The following is a 19,748-nucleotide window of genomic DNA, read 5'->3' as shown; positions in this document are numbered from 1 at the left end:
GGTCAATGGGTAGAGGAATATTGGTGAGGGAGAGAGGATAATAGTAGTACTATTATTTTCATAACAAGTTCTATATAACCATTTGATTCTAAATTATGTCTACATATCACTGTGATAAAAATTAAAACCAAAAGATTGAGAAGAAAGGGGGGTAAGTAAGATGCTAAAATAATCTAACTTCTTTATAGAAATCCCAGAGAAGCTGGAAAACTTCCTCTGTAAAACCTCATTTTAGCATAGTTTTGCTTTTAATGCAGTCCAATATCAAGGGCTCCAAGAACCATTTACAGGATGGTTTCGTAATATCTATTTTCCTGAACCTTATTCGCAAGGTAGTGATAAACTTAGGGTTTCCCTAAAATAGAGAACTTCATGTTAATTAATATTAAATTCCTAATAAACAAGGATGTAAAGGGGAGGCCTTCATCTTTATATAGATAGGTTTTCTAATAGATGCTTCAGTAAATATGAAAGAGCTAGTTTTATCAGGTATTTATGTCAGTAATTAACTATCCACCTCTGACCTCCAAGAGTACTTATGAAAGGAATAAGTGAACTTACTGGCATGCAGAATGAGGTAGAGGGTCTGAATTTAAACACAAATATGAAGAGCAAAAGGTAAAGCAGAAACATAAACAAGCCCTGAAAAAAGAAGACATACTTCCAGGATACAGTATGAAAAGAACTGTCAGTTCCATCTTAATCTTAGTCTCAGTACCCCTATCAAACCACCAACTCTTAATTTATAAATAAAATCCCACCATCCCTGCATCTGTTTAACATTAAAGCTTCTAATCCAAACTCTTACCATTAATCTCTAGTGCTCCAAAACTAGATTTTCTATTAGTCACAGAAGGAATAATAATCACTACCCTAATTTTTTCCTGTGCCCTGTCATATAATCAAGTGCAAAAAACTTTCCCTTTCTCCTGAGAAAACATGGAGTTACTACTGGTTGGTCACAACATTCCTATCTCCAGGTTATTTACATATCTTTCTGGAAGGTAACCCTGAATGTTTTCACTGTTAAGTCTTACTATCCAAGCACAAAGACAAAAAAGAAAAAATAAGAACAGCAGCTTACAGTTTGGTAAATTGGGAGGCTATTCCCCATAAATCCAGGGTTCATTGGGATATTTATCTCCTCTTCATCACTGACACTCATTATAGAATGTCAAACTGGATATTATGAAGAACAGCATCTCTGTTAACTACTTAAGTGACTGCATGGAAGCAGACTAATTTAAAACTGACCCATTTTTCCCCTTTACATATAGTAACAGCTGGCTAGGTACACCTGCAAAGAGCTTAACCAAAACTTACAATTCCATACCAATGTTAGAAAGTTCACTGGTAAAATGTAATAAATTCAGATGAAGGCTAACAAGTGCTTTAAAAAGAAAATACTGCATCCCAGAAGGTACCAATTGTGAATACAATTTTCATTCATACAATGATATACTAAACCAGCTAACATCACATCATAGGTGGTAGAATATTAGTTAAATTTTAGTATTAATAGTATGTAACTTGGTTGGGGAGTGAATGTTTTAGAGCATATTAAGGTTGGTAGGTAAGCAAAATGAAAAGTACCGGAATCTTCAACTATTTACATGCTTAATTATTCCACTAGCAAATACAACAACCTTTAAGTGACTAGGAAAGCAAATTCTTTAACACAATTATTGAGCACATACTAGGAAGTGAGTACAGTGTTAGGACACTTTTAGGCCACCAACTATGCCCACACACACTCTGCCTTCCACTAGCATTTCCTTCCACAATACTGTCCCACTTAATACACTAAATGTTAATCATTTATAAATAGTATACATATGTTCTACTTTTTAAAGATATGTACATTATCAAACATAAACAAAATGGAACTTTAAACAAAAGTCCTAAAATTTTATTACTACTATCCCCACCACTATGGAGTCTTGCATACACCTTGAGGTATATACACTTCAGAGTAAGAGGGTCTTAGTAACCTTTGTTCCTGTGGTGCCTGTCATAGGCAGTACCCAGTAAAAATGAGGAATTAATGAGCAATGAGACATTCAAAAACATGAATCCACTACATGACTTTCTGACCTGTTATATAATCCAGCTACTTAATCTAATATAAGTGCCAAATTCTACTTAAAGAAAAGGCTTAGAGGAAATTTTATCCACTGTATCTTATTACCACAATTTAAAAGCCACCCTGGCTGGTATGGCTTAGTGGATCGAGCACCAGCCTGTGAACGGAAACATCGCTGGTTCGATTCCCAGTCAGGGCACAGGCTTGGGTTGCGGGCCAGGTCCCCAGCAGGGAGCATGTGAGGGGCAACCAATACACTGATTGCACATTGAGGTTTCTCTCCCCTTCTCTCCCTCCCTTCCCATCTTTCTAAAAATAAATAAATAAAATCTTTTTTAAAAAAGCTAAGAATAACATTAATTAAGCAATTCTTGGGGCTGGGAGCCTTATAATTCTGTTTCCAGAATGATGAAAAGAGAGAGGAGTAGGAAAAAAGAATTAAAGAATTGGAGATTTTTATGGTTTCTTGGAGTTTTGAAATGCCATGAATCTGCAATTAATTCATCTTTCATTTTTTAATCCTATATTCCAAGCATTTAGAATAATTTTTAGGAATACATAAGTCACACATTTAGATAGATGTAAAATTAGAAATGAAGAGATACAGAATATAGCTGCTAAAATTCTCAGTACTCATTAATTGCAGCAGGCATATTTTACAAAATTCATGCAATCTAAAATGAGTCAAGCCTTCAGGGGAAGGCTTATTTGTGTTCTACCCAAAATACTCAAGAAAAACAGATACAAGCCAAAAATAAAAGCCACCATTAATACATCTCCCTTTAAAAAATTATTAAGGTATACTTTCAGAAAACTATTAATATTTATATAACTGATAAAGTCTAGACAAAATAGTAGGCAAAACCAATCTTCCTAGTTTGTAGAGCTTCTGAAATGTAAATAAGAACTCACTAGACTGCCCTTTCACTCAGGTTCACTAAGTGTTATCTGTCATTAACATAACACTCCATTTCCAAGGCCCCATTCTGCAAGATAAACTGCTTGCAACTCCAGTTTGCATGAGGTAATATATACTTGATTATCACTTTAATACTAATTATGGTTAGGCATTAGTTTAGTGCTCAATAATTTTAAATAAAGCCAAGGGGATAGGTATTTCAGTAGTTTATCAAGCATGCTTTTTCCTTATACAATGATTCATATAACACACTTTTGTGTTTGTCCAATCTACCTTCCTCATCTCCCTCCATTCACCGTATACAATATAAACAAACAGGTAAGACTAACGGATAGAGGTTTCAATACTTATTTACTCAAGTGCCCCACAAAAGTTCTCAAGCCATTTTTTAGCTTTATTAAAAGCTTTATAAATTCTTTCCATAACCTTACTAAAAGAAACTCTATATTAAAGTTTGACATTTACTAGAGTAAATAGTATCATGTTCAAAAGAATTAACTACTTAAAAAAATAGCTTCTGGTTTACATTTAGAAAGGTTATTTTATCAACTTGCTTCTCTCTCTTGCTTTTATTTTCCTCTGCAGCAAAACTGATAAAATATAAATTCATTCAAATAGTTAAATACGGTTTGAATAAATGTTACTACTTCTTCAAATATGTTTTAAAATTCAACAGGCATATACTTCACAACAAATTGAACAAAGACCTTTAGTCAAATCAGTTTGAAATGTATCAACTATTAATTTCATTTATATACAAAGGTAGGTCCTGGCTGGTGTGGCTCTGCTGGTTGAAGTGTCATCTGTAAAATGAGAAAGGTTACAGGTTCGATTGTGGATCAGGGAACATGCCTGGGTTGCTGGTTCAGTCCCCAACAGGGGCACATACAAGAGGCAACTAATCGATGTTCCTCTCTCACATTGATGTTTCTCTCCCTCTCTCCCTTTCCCTCTCTTTAAAATCTATGAGCATGTCCTCAGGTGAGGGTAAAATAAGTAATTAAAATATACACAAAGACAATCTTAGTCTGACATGAGAGTAAGCAGGTTAGAGTTGGATAAAAGTTTCAGAATTCCCAAATGCCAGCTACAACAACCTCAAACTTAAGAAACTAAACACTTCTGAACCCTGAAGCTGTAACTCAGTTACACTGATGTCCTCTTTCATGTCATATAAGCCATTGCCTAACTGAGGCCAGACCTGTCAGGCTCAACAGCATCCCGGAAATGACTAGCCTACTGAAGCTGGAACCACATCAAGAATTCGGAATATTTCTCATATTGAGGCAAGGAAAAAAATTCAAGCGAGACTGTCCATACAACAATCACTATACTGTTCCACATTAAAAGACATAAAAAGCACACTTTTGTTATTTTGGTCAGTCCACCATACCGCTCTAAATTCTGTAATTATTTTCAAGTGATGACCCACTGAACTTATCCCTTTTCTTCCTACATATTAACAAGACTTCACTACTATATTCTTGTTTTGAATGCCTTTAAATCTCATTTCTAATTTACATCCTTGGCTATTAAAACCATCACAAGTATGGCCGGTTGGGTTGGAAACCAGTTTGTCACTTCTTACCAAGAAAATCCATGAAATGTTGCAAAGAAATAGAAGCACACATAGATACATACACACACACTCAAATCCCAGTCAAGAAAAATTAAGTCACATTCCAGCCATAAACTGTGCAATAGACGCTCCAGCGATCGTGTGCTGTAGTGATCACAGACAGCACTATCAGAGTAAGTGGTAGGGGGTTGGGTGCGAACAACACACTGTGCATCAGAGCCAATAGCAGCAGGCTGGGGCTGGCAACAAGGCCAGTCTCTACAGGGAGCTATAACACAATATCAGAATGCTGGATTTCCGAATGCCATTTTATGGGGAGAGGGTGAGCACTGTGGATCAAGTGCGATAAAAGGCTCTGGCCAACATCGGAGGAGATGAAACCTAAGACAAGGTCTTGTGGCAACACCAGCTGTCTAGCCTCATCTCACCTCAAACACAACTTAATTTCAGGTCGTTCTTGGCAAAGTCAGCCGCTCAAAGGGTGTGGGTGGTGACAGCCCCCAAGAGACTGGCAAAGGCCCTCGGAAAAAGCAGAGTCCACAACTGGAAGGGGCTTCTGCCAGCAAACAGGGCTGTGCAGCCTCCTCCTCTCTCCTCAGCCGAGGCTGTTAGGTGCGAGGTTAAATGTTGTTGGAAATTTTTATGAAGGAGTGATATAAAAAAATGGCAGTAAGAGATGAAGGGGTTGGAAGGGCTGGTGCCACCCAAAAAAAGCGAGAGAGGATTTCCCCGGACCCATCCAGGATAACGACACCACAGAGCACGGGCACTGCCCAGCCAGATAGCTCTCTCCGGGAAAGCTTCGCCCCCTTCCACACAGTCCCAATTCCCCACACTGCTCCCACCCGACCCTTCTCTCTCACAATATTCCCCATCGCTGGCCTCCTTCCCTTCCGCCTCAGGCGCCCCACGCCCTCAACCTGCCCCTCGCCCCCCGCCCCCCGCCTTTCCTGGTCACCCACCCTCTGGGCAGCCCGTCGCTGGCCTTCCCGGCAGCTCGCCCAGACCCCTCCCCCCTCACCTCTCCTCAGTGCCTCCTCGTAGCTGAGGAATCCGATCCGTGACTCCTTGGCGCCCATGCTCCCCTCATCCCCTCGGTCGGGGGTCGGAGCCTGATCTCGCCCCCACCCCCTCTCCTGCCTTCTCTTCGGCGTCCCTGGGTGACGGCGTCGGCGTCTCCCGGGCCCCTCCTCCCCCCACACTAACAAGTGCGGCTTCGGCCCCGGCGGCTCCTCCCGGCCGCCGCCACCGCCTCCATGCCGAGTCACGTGACCCACTCCCACCCCGCCCCTTCCCCTCCCTCCTGCTCCGCCCTTCTCTTCTCTCCTCCCCTCCCTTCCCTTCCCTCCTCACGCCCACTTCCCTCCCTCCTACCCCCCTCCCACCCGTTCAACCGAGGCCAGGGATTGTTCCGGGTAATGGCCGCCAAGGGCCACTCACTCCTTCCCGCCCTATCTAACCGCTTGCAGGGGCGTAGGGGAGGGGCCGGACCCCGCGCGTAATGCGTCATCCCCGCCTTCTCGCCAATCCGAAGCTGTGAGGGCCGAGACCTCCCCCTTCCTGGGGGAGGTGACTTCCGGGGCGCTCGAGGCCGTCCTTCCCGCCCACACGTTGTGGCGCTCGACGGGCGGGGCCGAAGCAAGTGACAGTTTGTCTGTCTTAGTCCAAGATCCATCTTGGAAAAGGTGTGGAATCTTAGGAAGCTAGGGTCTGAGGGGTGGGATTCCTGGGAGAAAAGAATGGGCAGGCGAGCAACTCCTTACGTTAGAGAAATTTTTGACTGGGCTGTAAAAGGAAAGGAGACTCTCAAGGATTTCCTGTGACGAAAGAGTTCTTAATCCTACTGGGGAGATCCCTGAAGAAAGTGAACCTTGTGACAAAGTTTACACTGACTTCCTTCGTCGCGCTATCCCAACCCCCACCTCAGTTGACTAGATTTTTTTTCATACCCACAGGCCCAAGTGCCCTTCGCTCCCTCTGGCTCTGAGCCTGCCTCTAGATCAGATTCTTTAGAAACTGCTCTAGGCTTGTTTCTCTCTAAGAGTTGCTCCCCACTAGAAATGAGGATTACCAGAAATAACAAGAAATAAAAACTTTATTGTTTAATTGTAAAATATTCAGGGTGGGGCAAAATAGATTTACAGTGCTGAGTATGCAACTTATTCTTATATTGTTGTATTGATTTCCATACAAAAAACTATAAACCTCTTCTACTTCTGCCCCATACGAACACAATTTCCATTTTCGCCATTCTTATGAGTGGAATCATAGTTTATTTCTTCTTTTGTGGCTAGCTTATTTCATTTAAAATAACATCCTCAAGGTTCCTCCATGTTGTACCATGTGTCAGAATTTGCCAGGTTTACCATATATGCAGAAATTCCACTTGAGTATATACCCAGAAGAATGGAAAGCAGGGCCCTCGCATGTGTGGCTCAGTTGGTTAGGCTTCATCCTGTAAGCCAGATGGTTAGGATTTGTCAAAGGGTCATGGTTCTGAGTGAGTGCATGAGGCAGCTCATCGATGATGTTTCTCTCCCCCCCCTTCTCTTTTTCCCTCCCTTCCACTCTCTAGAATCAACAAAAGAAAAAAAAAAAAGAATTGAAAGCAGGGATACATATTTATATACCCACGTTTATAGACCATTATTTACGATGGCCAAAAGTAGAAGCAACCCAAGTGTCAGCACACAAATAAATTGTGGTATTATATACAAGGCCTGTCTATATAAGTCCAGCCATTGTTAATAAACAGCAGTGGTTTGCAGGTTCACAGGACATCGATGTAACCTGGCAGCCAAGGAGAGTGGACTGGAGCACACAGTGAGGACTTCACTGTACTAGTCAGTGGGGGTGGTAGACGCCGTTGAGTGTGCTTCTGTACTGTGTGGCCATCACATTCAAAATGACTGGGCAAGTAGAGCAACGGATCTGCACCAAATTTTGCATTAAGCTTAAATGTGACTTCACAAAAACTATTTAGATGATTCAGAAGGCTGAAGATATGGGCAACTGGTGATTGGCAGCTTCATCACAACAACGTGCATCATGTCCTGTGCAGTTTTTGGCAAAACATCAAATCATCCAGGTGATTTAGCGCCCCCCAACACACACACACACACACACACACACACACACACGCTCGCGCGCGCACACACAGCCCAGATTTGGCACCCTGCAACTTCAAGCTTTTCCCAAAACTAAAATCACCTTTGAAAGGGAAGAGATTTCAGACTGTCAATGAGATTCAGGAAAATATAAGGGGGCAGCTGATGGTGACTGGGAGAACCATGTGAGGTCCCAAGGTACCTACTTCGGAAGGGACTGAGGCATCATTGTCCTATGTACAATATTTTTTGTATCTTCAGTAAATGCCTCTTTTTCATATTACATAGCTGGTTACCTTCTGGACAAACCTCATACATGGAATAATGGAATACTATTCAGTTCCTTCCTTTTGAACTCTATTCAGTTTGCTTTCCGTTTATCTTAACCCTGAAAGTCACAGTATAAAACTTCTGAATAAGGAAACAACTTCAAAAAGTAAACATTTGGATTAGATTAGACTCAAGGTGCCAGATAGGTAATTTAAGGCCAGCAAAAGGTTTTTAGTTCCTAAAGCCAAAAGATTGTAATATGCCCTGCTAGAGAAAGAAGGTAATACTCTGTTTCTCTACTTACCTTTCCTGGTAGACCAGATTAGCAGCATGGCATTAGTCATAGTGCTGCCCTTTCCAGATCACTGTGAGGGAGTTCATTTTAAGACTTCAGATTAATTTCATTACTAAAGCCCTGAATAAGGGGGTTGGGAATGTACTTCAAAGCCTTTAATTTCCACATCATTAGTTTGGTGTAGACAGAAGTCTCCAGACAAAACAACTCAGTCATCTTCATCCTCCAGTTAGATTATAGTAATTAATGGGAAGTGAACCTTAAGGGCTCAGCTGTGGGAGAAAAGACCCTCAAGAGTTCAAGTGCCACATACCTAGACATAATTACTGTCCTAAATAATCTGTACCGAAAGGTGGCATTTCTGTACAAAAGATAGAGCCGGGTACAAAAGATAAATCTTCCCACTTGATTTATAGTGGAAGTGGAAGCAAATTATCTCTTTACAGTGCTTGTCCCATTTGAAAGGTGGGACTAGAGTCAATCTATCTCATGAATTAGTAAGTTATTACAAAATACTAAGTAAAAATAGAATATAAACTTTGAAATGGAAATTTAAAGCAGTGTTAACACACAGGAACTTTTAAAATTTCTTCCTCAATTTCAGGCCTGGTTTCCCCTAGGGCTATAAAAATTTTCACTCTATCACAGAGTTTACCATGGATTACACACTTTTCAAAATTGTGGGTGGAGATAAAAAACTAAGAAATACTAGTTCTTGTTTGAGTTAAAGTAAGCCTATTATTGAAGGCAGTGAAGCAGTTAGTTTTATGTCTGATGGGAATTTTAAATGGTAAGCTGGGATTAAAACCTGCCTTTTGGTTTCTATTTCACAGTATTAGGCAAGTCAAATGTTAAACACCCCTCTATAACTTAAAATTGGTACAGTACTTAAATTTGATAATCTAGAAAATCTTAAATCTAATTTGTCATTACATCTTCTCTAACCATTTAGTTTGTTTGGTTTCATTATATTTCACTTAACCCACTTAAGAGTTGGCCAGTCATCTGACTGTAAGCATTAGATTGTACTTGAGGAATCATTGCTTTAACTGTAATTACATGCCTGTGAAAGAGTTGCCCATAAAAACATTTAAAGCATGAGAGATTGATATGTAATTTATACTTCCAGTCAGGCAACCTAAATGACAGTTCCTCAATTTGTACTCCCAGAGAAATGACATAGAAATAGGACAGAATCCTTTTAGTACTTGCCAAAGAAACTTAGGTCATAGATAGATGGTGGAACAGCACCTGATTTATGTATAACTTGATTGCCACAAAATGAGTATCAATAAGAGAATTTATTTTCCAGTATTATGGACTTGTTACCTTAACCTGACATAATATAAGAACGCGGTCACTGGTATTATATTTTTATTTACTCTAATGCTCTTCAAGCTATTTTTAATTTTTTATTATTATTTATTTTTAGGAAGAGGGAAAGGGAAGGAGAAAGAGAGGGAGAAAAACATCAATGTAAGAGAAAAATATCAATTGGTTGCCTCTCACATGCATTCTAAACAGGGACTGAACCTGCAACCCAGGCATGTGCCCTGACTGGGAATCAAGCCTGAGACTTTTCACTTTGCGGGATGACTCCCAACCAATTGAGCCACACCAGTCAGGGCTTCAAGCTATAGTTAATGAAAATAACACACATTCATTGTTAAAAAAAAAGTTTTCCATCAGTACAAAGGTGTATTATATAAAGTAAAAGATGAAGCTTTCTGCTTTACCCAGTCTCATTCCCCAGAGTTATATATCCTTTCAGTTTTTTGTGACTACATCCACTGTATTTTCCAGGTATATAAAATGTGCATCTATATTCCTTTTATTTTTATACACATTTTTCATAGTGCACATACTGATATGCAATTTTTTCACTCAACAGTGTATCTCTGACTGCTTTTCATTCTTTTTAACAGATACATAATATGCCAATCTTGTGTATTTAATGTATCATTAACCAATCACTTATTGCTCTACATTAGATTGTTTCAAGTGTTTCAATATTACGAACAACATTGCAATGAACATTCTTGTACGTATATCCTTTATATAAGTGAGTGTATCTGTGGACGGATTTCCAGAAATAAAATTAGACAGTATCTTTTAAGTGTTAATAGAGATTGCCAACTTGCTAGTCTGAAAAGTTTAGTCAATTTTGGATTCCTTGTAATCAAAAAGCCAGTTTCTCCTCACCCTTGCTAACATTAATATCAATTTAAACTAATTTTTGTCATTACCCTTTAGCTATTACAAATCCTACCAATAAAGAACAGAATCCCTGCTTTTCCAGACATAAAATTCATTTTAATCCTGGATAAAATATTTGAAAAATGGCTAAAAAGATGACATTCTCTAATCTTGAATTAAAGATGTTTCTCCTGTTTACCATCCTTGAAAAGGTGCCTAATATTGGCAAAATTTTGATAGCCATCCCCCTAAAAGCTTTCACTTAGATACTTAAATTAAAACTAATGATGGGAAAGAAATAAAACATTCAAAGTGAGAAACTTTAACTTAGATCTTCATTAGACATTCTTTCTTTCCTCATCACAATCCATGCTTGGCAAACAAAATTTACACTACGCACTGAACCTGTGAGTAAATATTTTTACAATATTCTGATATTGCTGTCTCCCACCCCAAGTGCAATAAAGTTGTATTTATGTTCCTTTCATATTAATAGTTTACAGAGGTCAGGGAATGGGTCTTATGGACTGTAGCACCAATGCCTTCTTTTTCTTGTTAGCAGCTTCTTTTTAGTCCTCCTCTAATCTCCTTTTTCCTTCCCCTGTAGCAACTGTATTGTGCTCTTAAGCCAGTCTTTTCCAGAAAAACAGACACTACAAATTTGAGAATAAGCACCTTAATTGAATTATAGTCAGCAATTAAAACATAAAGTAATACAAAATCTGGCTCTGAACAGATAGGCTAGAGCTTATCTCAGTTCTAGTTTCTCAGTCGCTAGTTTTGCTATTTCTAGTTTCTCAATAGCTTTGTCAAATCATCTAATGTCCACTTATCATTCTAATATGCCTTATTAGATATTTGAGAAATGTTAACCCTAGCTGTGTACCTTTGGTTTTCTTATCTGGTAGGTAAGATATTTAAACTCAGTCAGGTTTTTTCCAGTTCTTAAATTCTATTATGATCTCTTAAAATGTACATTCTCTTGCCAGCTCAAATCTGTTTTATTTTTAGCTTAGGCTGAGTTTTTTTCTCACCTGGCTGTTAATACATTTCTATTCTGTTTCCCACCTTTTACTGAACAACCAGTCCGCTGCTTGTCCAATTGTCCTCCCTTGACTCTGGACTTTGTTTTGATCTTTAACCATTATTTTAATGGGGGAGGCTATATATGTGTAGGGACAAGGGTTATGTGGGAAAAACTCTGTACCTTCTGCTCAATTCTGCTGTGAACCTAAAGCTGCTCTAAGAAATACAGTGTGATAATCCAAAAATCTGAGACAGAGATATGCCTGTCTACATATAGGTATTTAATTGTGGTTCAATTAAAAATGATCAGGATATACGGTGAAAATGAGAATGGGGTTAATCATTAGAGTCTTAAAAGGAGTTTGGAGGAGAGGCTAAATATATAGTACATGATTGAGATTCTAGATTTGGGTGAAACTTTTCACTTAGTGGTACTAATCCAATGTCTTTTAAAATCCCAACATTTCTTTTCTAAGAGATCTGAAAGCTATAAAATAGCATTTGATCATAAGTTATTTTGGTTTATGTTCAATTACTGATCCTCGTGGGTAGGGGGTGGGGTGGAAACAAATCGGGGTTTCTTTGAAAGAGGAAGGAAATTCATAAAAAAGAGGAAGTTGAGAAATCTCTCATACCCACTTAAAATCTTTGCACTGCCCCAACATTTGATATACTGGAAATAGTTTATTTTAACATTTATTAAATACTATCTGTGTGCAAGGGACTATGCTAAACCCTGGGAAATACAATGATGAAACTTTCTGAAAAGCCTCTGGGAAGTACTATAATTAAGAATAAATATAGTATGTTATGGGAACCATGGGTAGCGAGAAGTATTAGTCCAAAGTGAACGAATGGAGGAAGGAGGAAAGCCTTGGGGAATGGGAGCCTTGAAAGATGAGTAAGAAATCATTCATTCACTTCTTCAACAAATTCAAAGTGCCTACTATCCTAAGTACTGAAGATACAGAATTAAAGAGAAATTCCTTTTCTTATGAAACTTACTTATTAGTGGGAAAAAAAGAGTTAACTAAGTAAAATAATGGTAAGTCAGTTATTAACAAATTCTAATGTAGAAAAATTTCAGAGAAGGAAGGCAGGAAGTGCTGAGATGAAGACTGCAATTTAAAATAAGATGGTCATAGAGGAGCAATAGGTAATATTTAAGACAAAATCTGAAGGAGATGATAGAGCAAACCTTGTGAATATCCAAGGAAAAATTGTCCTAGCCACTGAGGCAACAAAGTTCACTCCTCTATGCACAAGCTCTTTTCAATAAACTCTATCTGCTTGATCTTGTAATCATTTCTATGTCAGTGCTCATTTCTATGACATTGAGACTCAAGGACCTTGCATTCAAGGTCTGGTAACAGTGTGACTGCAACAATGAGAGAAGTGGACAGAGGCAAATCCTCCCTAAAGACTTTGGCCCTTAGTCTTTGGAAAACGGTATGCTACTGCAGGTTTGTTAATGGGCAAGAGACCTGTCATACATTTTAAGAGGACCTCTTTGACTGCCGTGTTGAAAAGGGACTGGAGTGAGAGAAGAAACAAAAAGATAAGCACAGTAAGACCATTTAGGTGGCTATTGTAGCTATCCAGGCAGTAAGGGTAAATAAAGGGATGAGAGGTTGGATCCAAGATAATATTTTGAAAGAAGAGCCAAAAAGGATTTATTGATTGGATTGGGGTGTCTGAGAAAATATTCAAGGTCAACTCCAAAGTTGGTGGCTGAAGTAACTAGAAATGTAGAATTGCTATTTGCTGAGCCTTGGTTGGCTGGCTCAGTTGGTTAGAGCCGTCCTGATACACCAAGGTTGCAGGTTCGAGCTCAGGTCAGGGTACATACAAGCAATCAATGAAGGCCTAAATGAGTGGAACAACAAATTGGTCTTTCTCTTTCTCTCTCTCCCCCCCTTCCTTTCTCTCTCTAAAATAAATATATTAAAAAAAAAGAACTGGTATTCACTGACATGAGGAAGACAATAGGAAGAATTTTTAAAACATGCAATACCTAACTATTTAGTCAGGGTCACTGACCTTTTTTCCCTTAGATTATCAAATTAAAAAGTGACAACAACCAATGCAACAATAGCCATCTGGTGTAAATGAACAAAATTATACTTTTTTTTGTCAAATAGGCGCTATATATATATATATATATATATATATATATATATATATATATATATTTGGTGTGCTGCAGAATTTTAGTAATTAATTTTTGTGTGCCATGAGATGAATAAAGCTGAAAATTACTGTCCTGGGATATCATCCACCCCCCAAGGTGACTGGGGCTTCCAGCACTAAAAGTTCAGAGATGGGTTGGGTAGAGGCAGGTATAAGGGGGATAAATGGTAATAGAAAAAAAATTAATTAACAAAATAAAAGTTCAGAGACAGGGAACTAGCAAGAAGACTGAGAAGGTGAGGTCAGTAAGGTAGGAAAGCAAAGAAAAGGAGGGGGCATGCCAAAAAAAAAGAAAAGTGTGAAAAAAGGCACAGAGATATAAAGTAGAACTCAGAAGATAAAGTCTGACCCTGGCTGATGTGGCTCAGTGGGTTGCGCATCAATTCACAAAGCAAAAGGTTGCTGGTTGGATTTCCAACCGGGCACAGGGCACAGGTCTGGTTTGCAGGTTTGGTCCCTGGGTCCCTTGGTCAGGGACATGAACTGAGGCAGTGTGGGGAGGGGGCAACCAATAGATATTTCTCTCTCACATCAATGTTTCTCTCCCTCTCCGTCTCCCTTCCTTCCCGTCTCTCTAAAATCAGTAACAGAAAAAAAATTAATAAAGGTAAGATCTGCCTTATCAGAAATGCCTTTTGTACCAACAAAATCAAAGCTAGCTACTAAAACAACTGAAAAATCAAAATCCATTAACTGTATTTCTAATACAGTAAGAATTATAAGCATTTGCCCTGACTGGTGTGGCTCAGTGGATTGAGCCCTGGCCTGCAAACCAAAAGGTCTCGGATTCAATGCCCAGTCAGGGCACAGGCCTGGGTTGCAGGCCGATGTTTCTCTTCCTCTTCCTCCCTCCCTTCCCTTCTCTCTAAAAATAAATAAATAAAATCTTTAAAAAAAAAGAGTTATAGCCCCGGCTGGCGTAGCTCAGTGGATTGAGTGCGGGCTGCGAACCAGTGTCGCAGGTTCTATTCCCAGCCAGGGTACATGCCTGGGTTGCAGGCCATGACCCTCAGCAACCGCACATTGATATTTCTCTCTCTCTCTCTCTATCTCCCTCCCTTCCCTCTCTAAAAAAAAAATAAAATAAATAAAATCTTTAAAAAAAAGAGTTATAAGCATTAGAGGAATGCTTTCAGGTAGATTTTAAGAATTTGTTTTTTTTTATTACATTTCTATTTTGCTGTAATCTCTTTGAGTTAGCAATTCTGGATGGAAGGTTTTGGGGACAGGACAGTAAGAAATCTTAAAATTTGATCTAAAAGAATAAATTAGGCCAAAGTGTGATAATTAATGTTTGAAGACAGATCTCTCCTATGCATGAATTTCACCCTGAATGTCACTCAGAAGGGGTTCTTGAGGCCCATACTTTTGTGTAAATTAGTAAGTAATAATGGCATCCAAATTAATTCATGAAAAAATCTAAGGGAGTGGCCAATAGTTAGAAAGATTTTCACCAGAAAATCCATAGGGAAGGGTTCAAATTTCCCCGACTCAGACAAACTCTTAATTAGTAGCTCAGACCATGTACTAGACTCACAGGCAGGCTTTACAAAAAAGGGCGCTAAATTAACCCAGATATTTTAGTTTCTTCAGCTATGGAACAAAAACAAATGTTGGCAGAGTTAAATTCTAGTTAATAGGTCATTGTGTGCAATTACTAACTGTACCCAATCTTGCATTCTAAAAACACCAATATAAGGGTTTTCTCCATCCCCAATATTCCATCCCTCATTGATTTTAAATTTGCTTTATTATTCTTCTGATGTGCTAGAGCACTCATTGGAATTACATTCTAGAATGTGTATTTTTATTTATACAAATGAGTGTATTTGTGCTACTCCATGTGATTTTGGTTATTATTACCTCATAAGAAATCACCCCCAAAACTAGTAGCACAAAACAATGACAATATTTACTTTGCTCATAAATCTGCATTTTCGGCAAGGTTCAGTGGGGAGAGCTAACCTCTACTGCATTTAATGTGAGCTGCAACAGCCTGCAAGCTAGGAGTCCTCTGAAGGCTTGGTCACGCACATGTCTGGCAGTTGATGCTGGTTGTTGGCTGTGACCTCAGCTGAAACTGTCAGCTGGAACAACTACACATGTAATGCACTTCCTTTTCCCGACATCATGTGGCCAAGTCCCAAATGTGATGGGAGAGAGAGGGAGGGAGGGAGGGAGGTTGGGGGGGGGGAGAGATTGGGGAAGACAGAGAGAGAGAGAGAGAGGTCAGCCAAGCTGTATTGCCTTTTATGACCTAGCCTTAGATGTAACACAGTGTCACTTCTGCTGCATTCTAATCATTGAAGCAGTCACAAAGTTCTTACCAGGTTCTAGGGGTGGGGAAATAGTCTCCAGAAATATTGTTGTACCACAGCCTGCCCTCTGAACACAACGATTTACATTCCTCCCACATGCAATCTACAGGCATACCTTAGAGATATTGTAGGTTCAGTTCCAGATCACCACAGTAAAATGAGGATAACAATAAAGCGAGTTGTAATTTTTTTGCTGGCAGAGGGTTTTGTCTTCAATTTGTAAAAAATGCAACATCTGTAGAGCTCAATAAAGCAAACTGCAATAAAATGAAGTATTACTGTTCATTCACCCCTTTCTCCAAAATTCCCATTATGACAATCAGGTTCAAGCTTAGAGTCTAGGACCTCATCGTCTAGAGCAGGTCTAGTGTGATTAAGGTTTCTTGGTAGTATTCTCTCCAACACAAGTATTTCTTGACTTGAGCACATCTTAATAAATACACACTGGAATTATTTATGGGCAAGGGAACTTGATGTATAAAACTTACTTTTAAATGGTTGAGGAGGCCTGGCTGGTGTAGCTCAGTGGATTGAACATGGGCCTGCAAACCAAAGGGTTTTCAGTTTGATTCCCCATGTAGGGCACATGCCTGGGTTGCAGGCCAGGTCCCCAATAGGGGGCAAACGAGAAGTAACCACACATTGATGTTTCCCTCTCTTTCTCCCTCCCTTCCCCACTCTCTAAAAATAAATAAATAAAATCTTTTAAAAAAATAAATAAATGGTTTAGGAAAAGACAAAATATTCTCATTCTCCCTCCCTCTCTCTCTCTCTCTCTCTCTCCTGGAAACTATTTCCCCTCTCCTTGAGCCTGAGCAGAACTTTACAATTGCTTCAATGAATAGAAAGCAGCAAAATTAACTGAGGCCAGGAGATATACATATATAATACATTCCTATACATATATTGTGTACATGTGTGTTTTATATACATACATATATATAGAAAGAGAAGAGAGAATGCAAATAATAAAGGAAATTGAGTAAAATGTTAACAACGGATGAATCTGAGTAAAGGGTGTGCAAGTATTCTTTGTACTATTCTTATTTTTGCAACTTTTTTTTGTAAGCTTAAAATTATTTCCAAATAAAGAGTTTTCAAAATGTAATGCACACAGATCCTGAGGATCAGTATTTTAATATTTTTAATTTCTGGGGCAAATCCTAACTTGACCTTTCTATTAACTTTTGGGTGTTAATAAAAACCCTTTAGTTCTTCCTTTGCCCAAATGTCTATGAGAAGACACCATCACCTCCCACACTTTAGACCACATTGCTTCACATCCCATTTCCCGAAAGAGCAAGTCTGGGTAAGGTCCCTCTTTGAGAGAGGAGATTTGTCCACAGTGAGCTTTGTCTTTTTAACAGTCTTGTGTTACTTTCCATACTAAAGGCTTCTATAAGTGTGGCTTAGCTTTTAGAGAAATTATGGGACAAGGATGTCCATCAGCCTCCTTGTGACAAAAGAGACTGGGATTAGCTCCTTGAAGCACCACCATTGTGCTCCCAGAACACAAACTCTAAAAATAGTGGCTGCCAACAACCTTCTCATGTTTCCAATTTGAAAAGGACACTTAACTAGAAGGCAGGTCCTCTTAGCTACGTTGTCACAGGCCCCAAAGAAAGAATAATTACTAGCAAAAGTCCCAGTTTAGGCATGGTTAGTACCACTAAAAGTGCATGCTGGCCATTTACTAAGTTTATTCCTGGCCATTGTGTATATTATATAGTTTTACTCTCTCAAGGCTGGTTGTTCTGAAACCCTGTCACCTAAAAAATGAGTATTAGCCACACCAAAGATGTATAGAGTTCATTTATGAGATATTCAATCAAGGAAAATCCTCTTAAGCAATTTAATAATAATTGCTAGCACTTACTGAGCTCTTCTATGTGGCAGACACTACTTTAAGGCCTTTTACATAGATTATTAAATCATTTAACCTTTACAGCAGCACTGTGTCATTATCTCCATTGTATAGATGAAGAAGACCGAGGTACAACAAATTTGAGACAAAACTGAAGCTGTCCTAGTTTGGGCATATCATGAGAAGGCAGAGTTCTTTGGAAAAGACAGTAATGCTGGAAAAATAGAAGGCAGCAGAAACAGAGGAAAACCAATTATGAGATGGACAGACTCCATAAAAGAAGCCACAGGCACAAGCCTGCAAGAGCTGAGCAGTGCTGTTGAGGACAGGACACTGTAGGCATCACTCATTCATAGGATTGCCAGGAGTCAGAGCCTAGTCAATGGCATGCAACACAAATTGATGACACTTCAGTTGTTTCTAAATTGTCACCATTGGAACGGCCCTCATACATACATCTCCTCTCCTTAGGACTAATTCGTAGAAGTGTATCAGTGGGAATGCACATTTAACATTTTGTATTGCCACATAGATTGTTTACCAACTACCACTCCCAATACAGTGTATGAGAGCCCCCTTCCCCTCAATCTTGCCAATTATACTTCTTAGTAGCTGCAAAAATAATTCTGAATGAATGCTCAGAAAACAGACCTCCCGGTTTGGAGGCAAAGCCGCATTGTCCTGTAATGATGTCAAGAGCCACAAAGTCCCTATCATGTGTGGGTATGCAGTCAGATAGAGAGGAGGATACTTTAGACCACAGAGCCACAGTACCCAAGCCCCAGCTTCTGCTCCATTGGCCAATGGCAGACCCACTCTGTCCCCGCGAAGGCAGGGAAGAAAAAGGGCCAAGCTGGGTGGGGAAAACAAGACCTCGGACCCAGAGGACACGATGGCAAAGACCAGGAGTTGGAGTACAGCGTTTCAAGGAAGAAGATGCAGGTTAATTAAATAAACAGAGGCTGCCGCGGTCTTAGTAACCCGCCGTGTGCGCTGAGGAAGGACGCGAGGGGGCGCCGTTGCCGCGTCCTGGAGGGAGTGCCCCTGGGGACCTACGGGCCAAGCGGGCCTGGAAAAGGCTTACAGGCACCCCTGGAGGGCGGCGCCTGTGGGAAAAGCCGGGGTGGTCAGAATCTGACTGATATTCCCGCGCCCCACTAGTGGCTGCGGACCTAAGGCAAACTACGTCTGGGTTCCTCTTCTATGAAATGGGATTATTACTGGTACCTTACCCCAGGAAAGACTGTTGTGAGTTAACCGAGATAATACACGTGGCTAGTATTTATGTACACACCCCTAAAAACACCACCACGACCCAGCCAACATCCAACACAATTGGCCTGTTAACTTCCTGGCGGACCCCGGGGATAGAAGAGAAGCTCTAGCCCGACTTCAGGTATCATTTATTGTATTCCATTCGCTCAGGGCACCTTCTAGTCCTTGTTCCAAACCCGAACAGGAATGTTACAAACCCTGGTCCTGACTCTCAGGGAGCCCACGGTGTAACTGAGGAGGCATGAACGGCACATGCGCAGGAAAATGACTTCAAAAACCTCACCAGGGTTCCAAATCAACAGCATCTGACAGTCTCTTGGGAAAAAGGGTGTCGGCTTCTCCTAGCCAGCAGTGTGCACTCTGACAAAGTCCTGGGTCTTCCCAGCACATCTTGCACTTCCCTAGTCCAGTGCGCAGTTGAAAGGGAAGGCTGGTGGCCACCCCAGGAAAGAGGGCATGGGAGGGGCAGGGGCGCTGGACTCTGTGTTGTCAGTTGCCATGGTTTTGCCCCGGGTTCTAGAGCCAACCGGCTCACTCCCTGAGACACTCAGGTCAGAGAAGCAGTCGGTCAGAGTCTGATGGGGCGTGAGGAGTCCGTCCTGGAGCCCACCAGCACACCTGTTGAG

The 19,748-nt window shown here is 40.1% G+C and overlaps 1 protein-coding gene across 2 annotated transcripts in view; it reads right to left on the bottom strand.

The window, feature by feature from the left end:
• Positions 1-5,844, bottom strand: part of USP32 (ubiquitin specific peptidase 32) — a 138,304-nt gene extending 132,460 nt beyond the window's left edge. For both annotated transcript variants that reach the window (XM_045836165.1, XM_045836166.1), the window contains exon 1: positions 5,603-5,844. In XM_045836165.1, the coding sequence (XP_045692121.1) occupies positions 5,603-5,660 (58 nt within the window). In that variant the 5' untranslated portion in view covers positions 5,661-5,844. The remainder of the gene's footprint in view (positions 1-5,602) is intronic.
• Between the last annotated feature and the right edge of the window lie 13,904 nt (positions 5,845-19,748).

Source organism: Phyllostomus hastatus, unplaced genomic scaffold, assembly GCF_019186645.2.
Source record: "Phyllostomus hastatus isolate PE091 unplaced genomic scaffold, TTU_PhHast_1.1 phas_contig_210, whole genome shotgun sequence".
NCBI lineage: Eukaryota > Metazoa > Chordata > Mammalia > Chiroptera > Phyllostomidae > Phyllostomus > Phyllostomus hastatus.
Note: the sequence above shows the minus strand (reverse complement) of the source record. Positions and strands in the feature narration are given on the sequence as shown.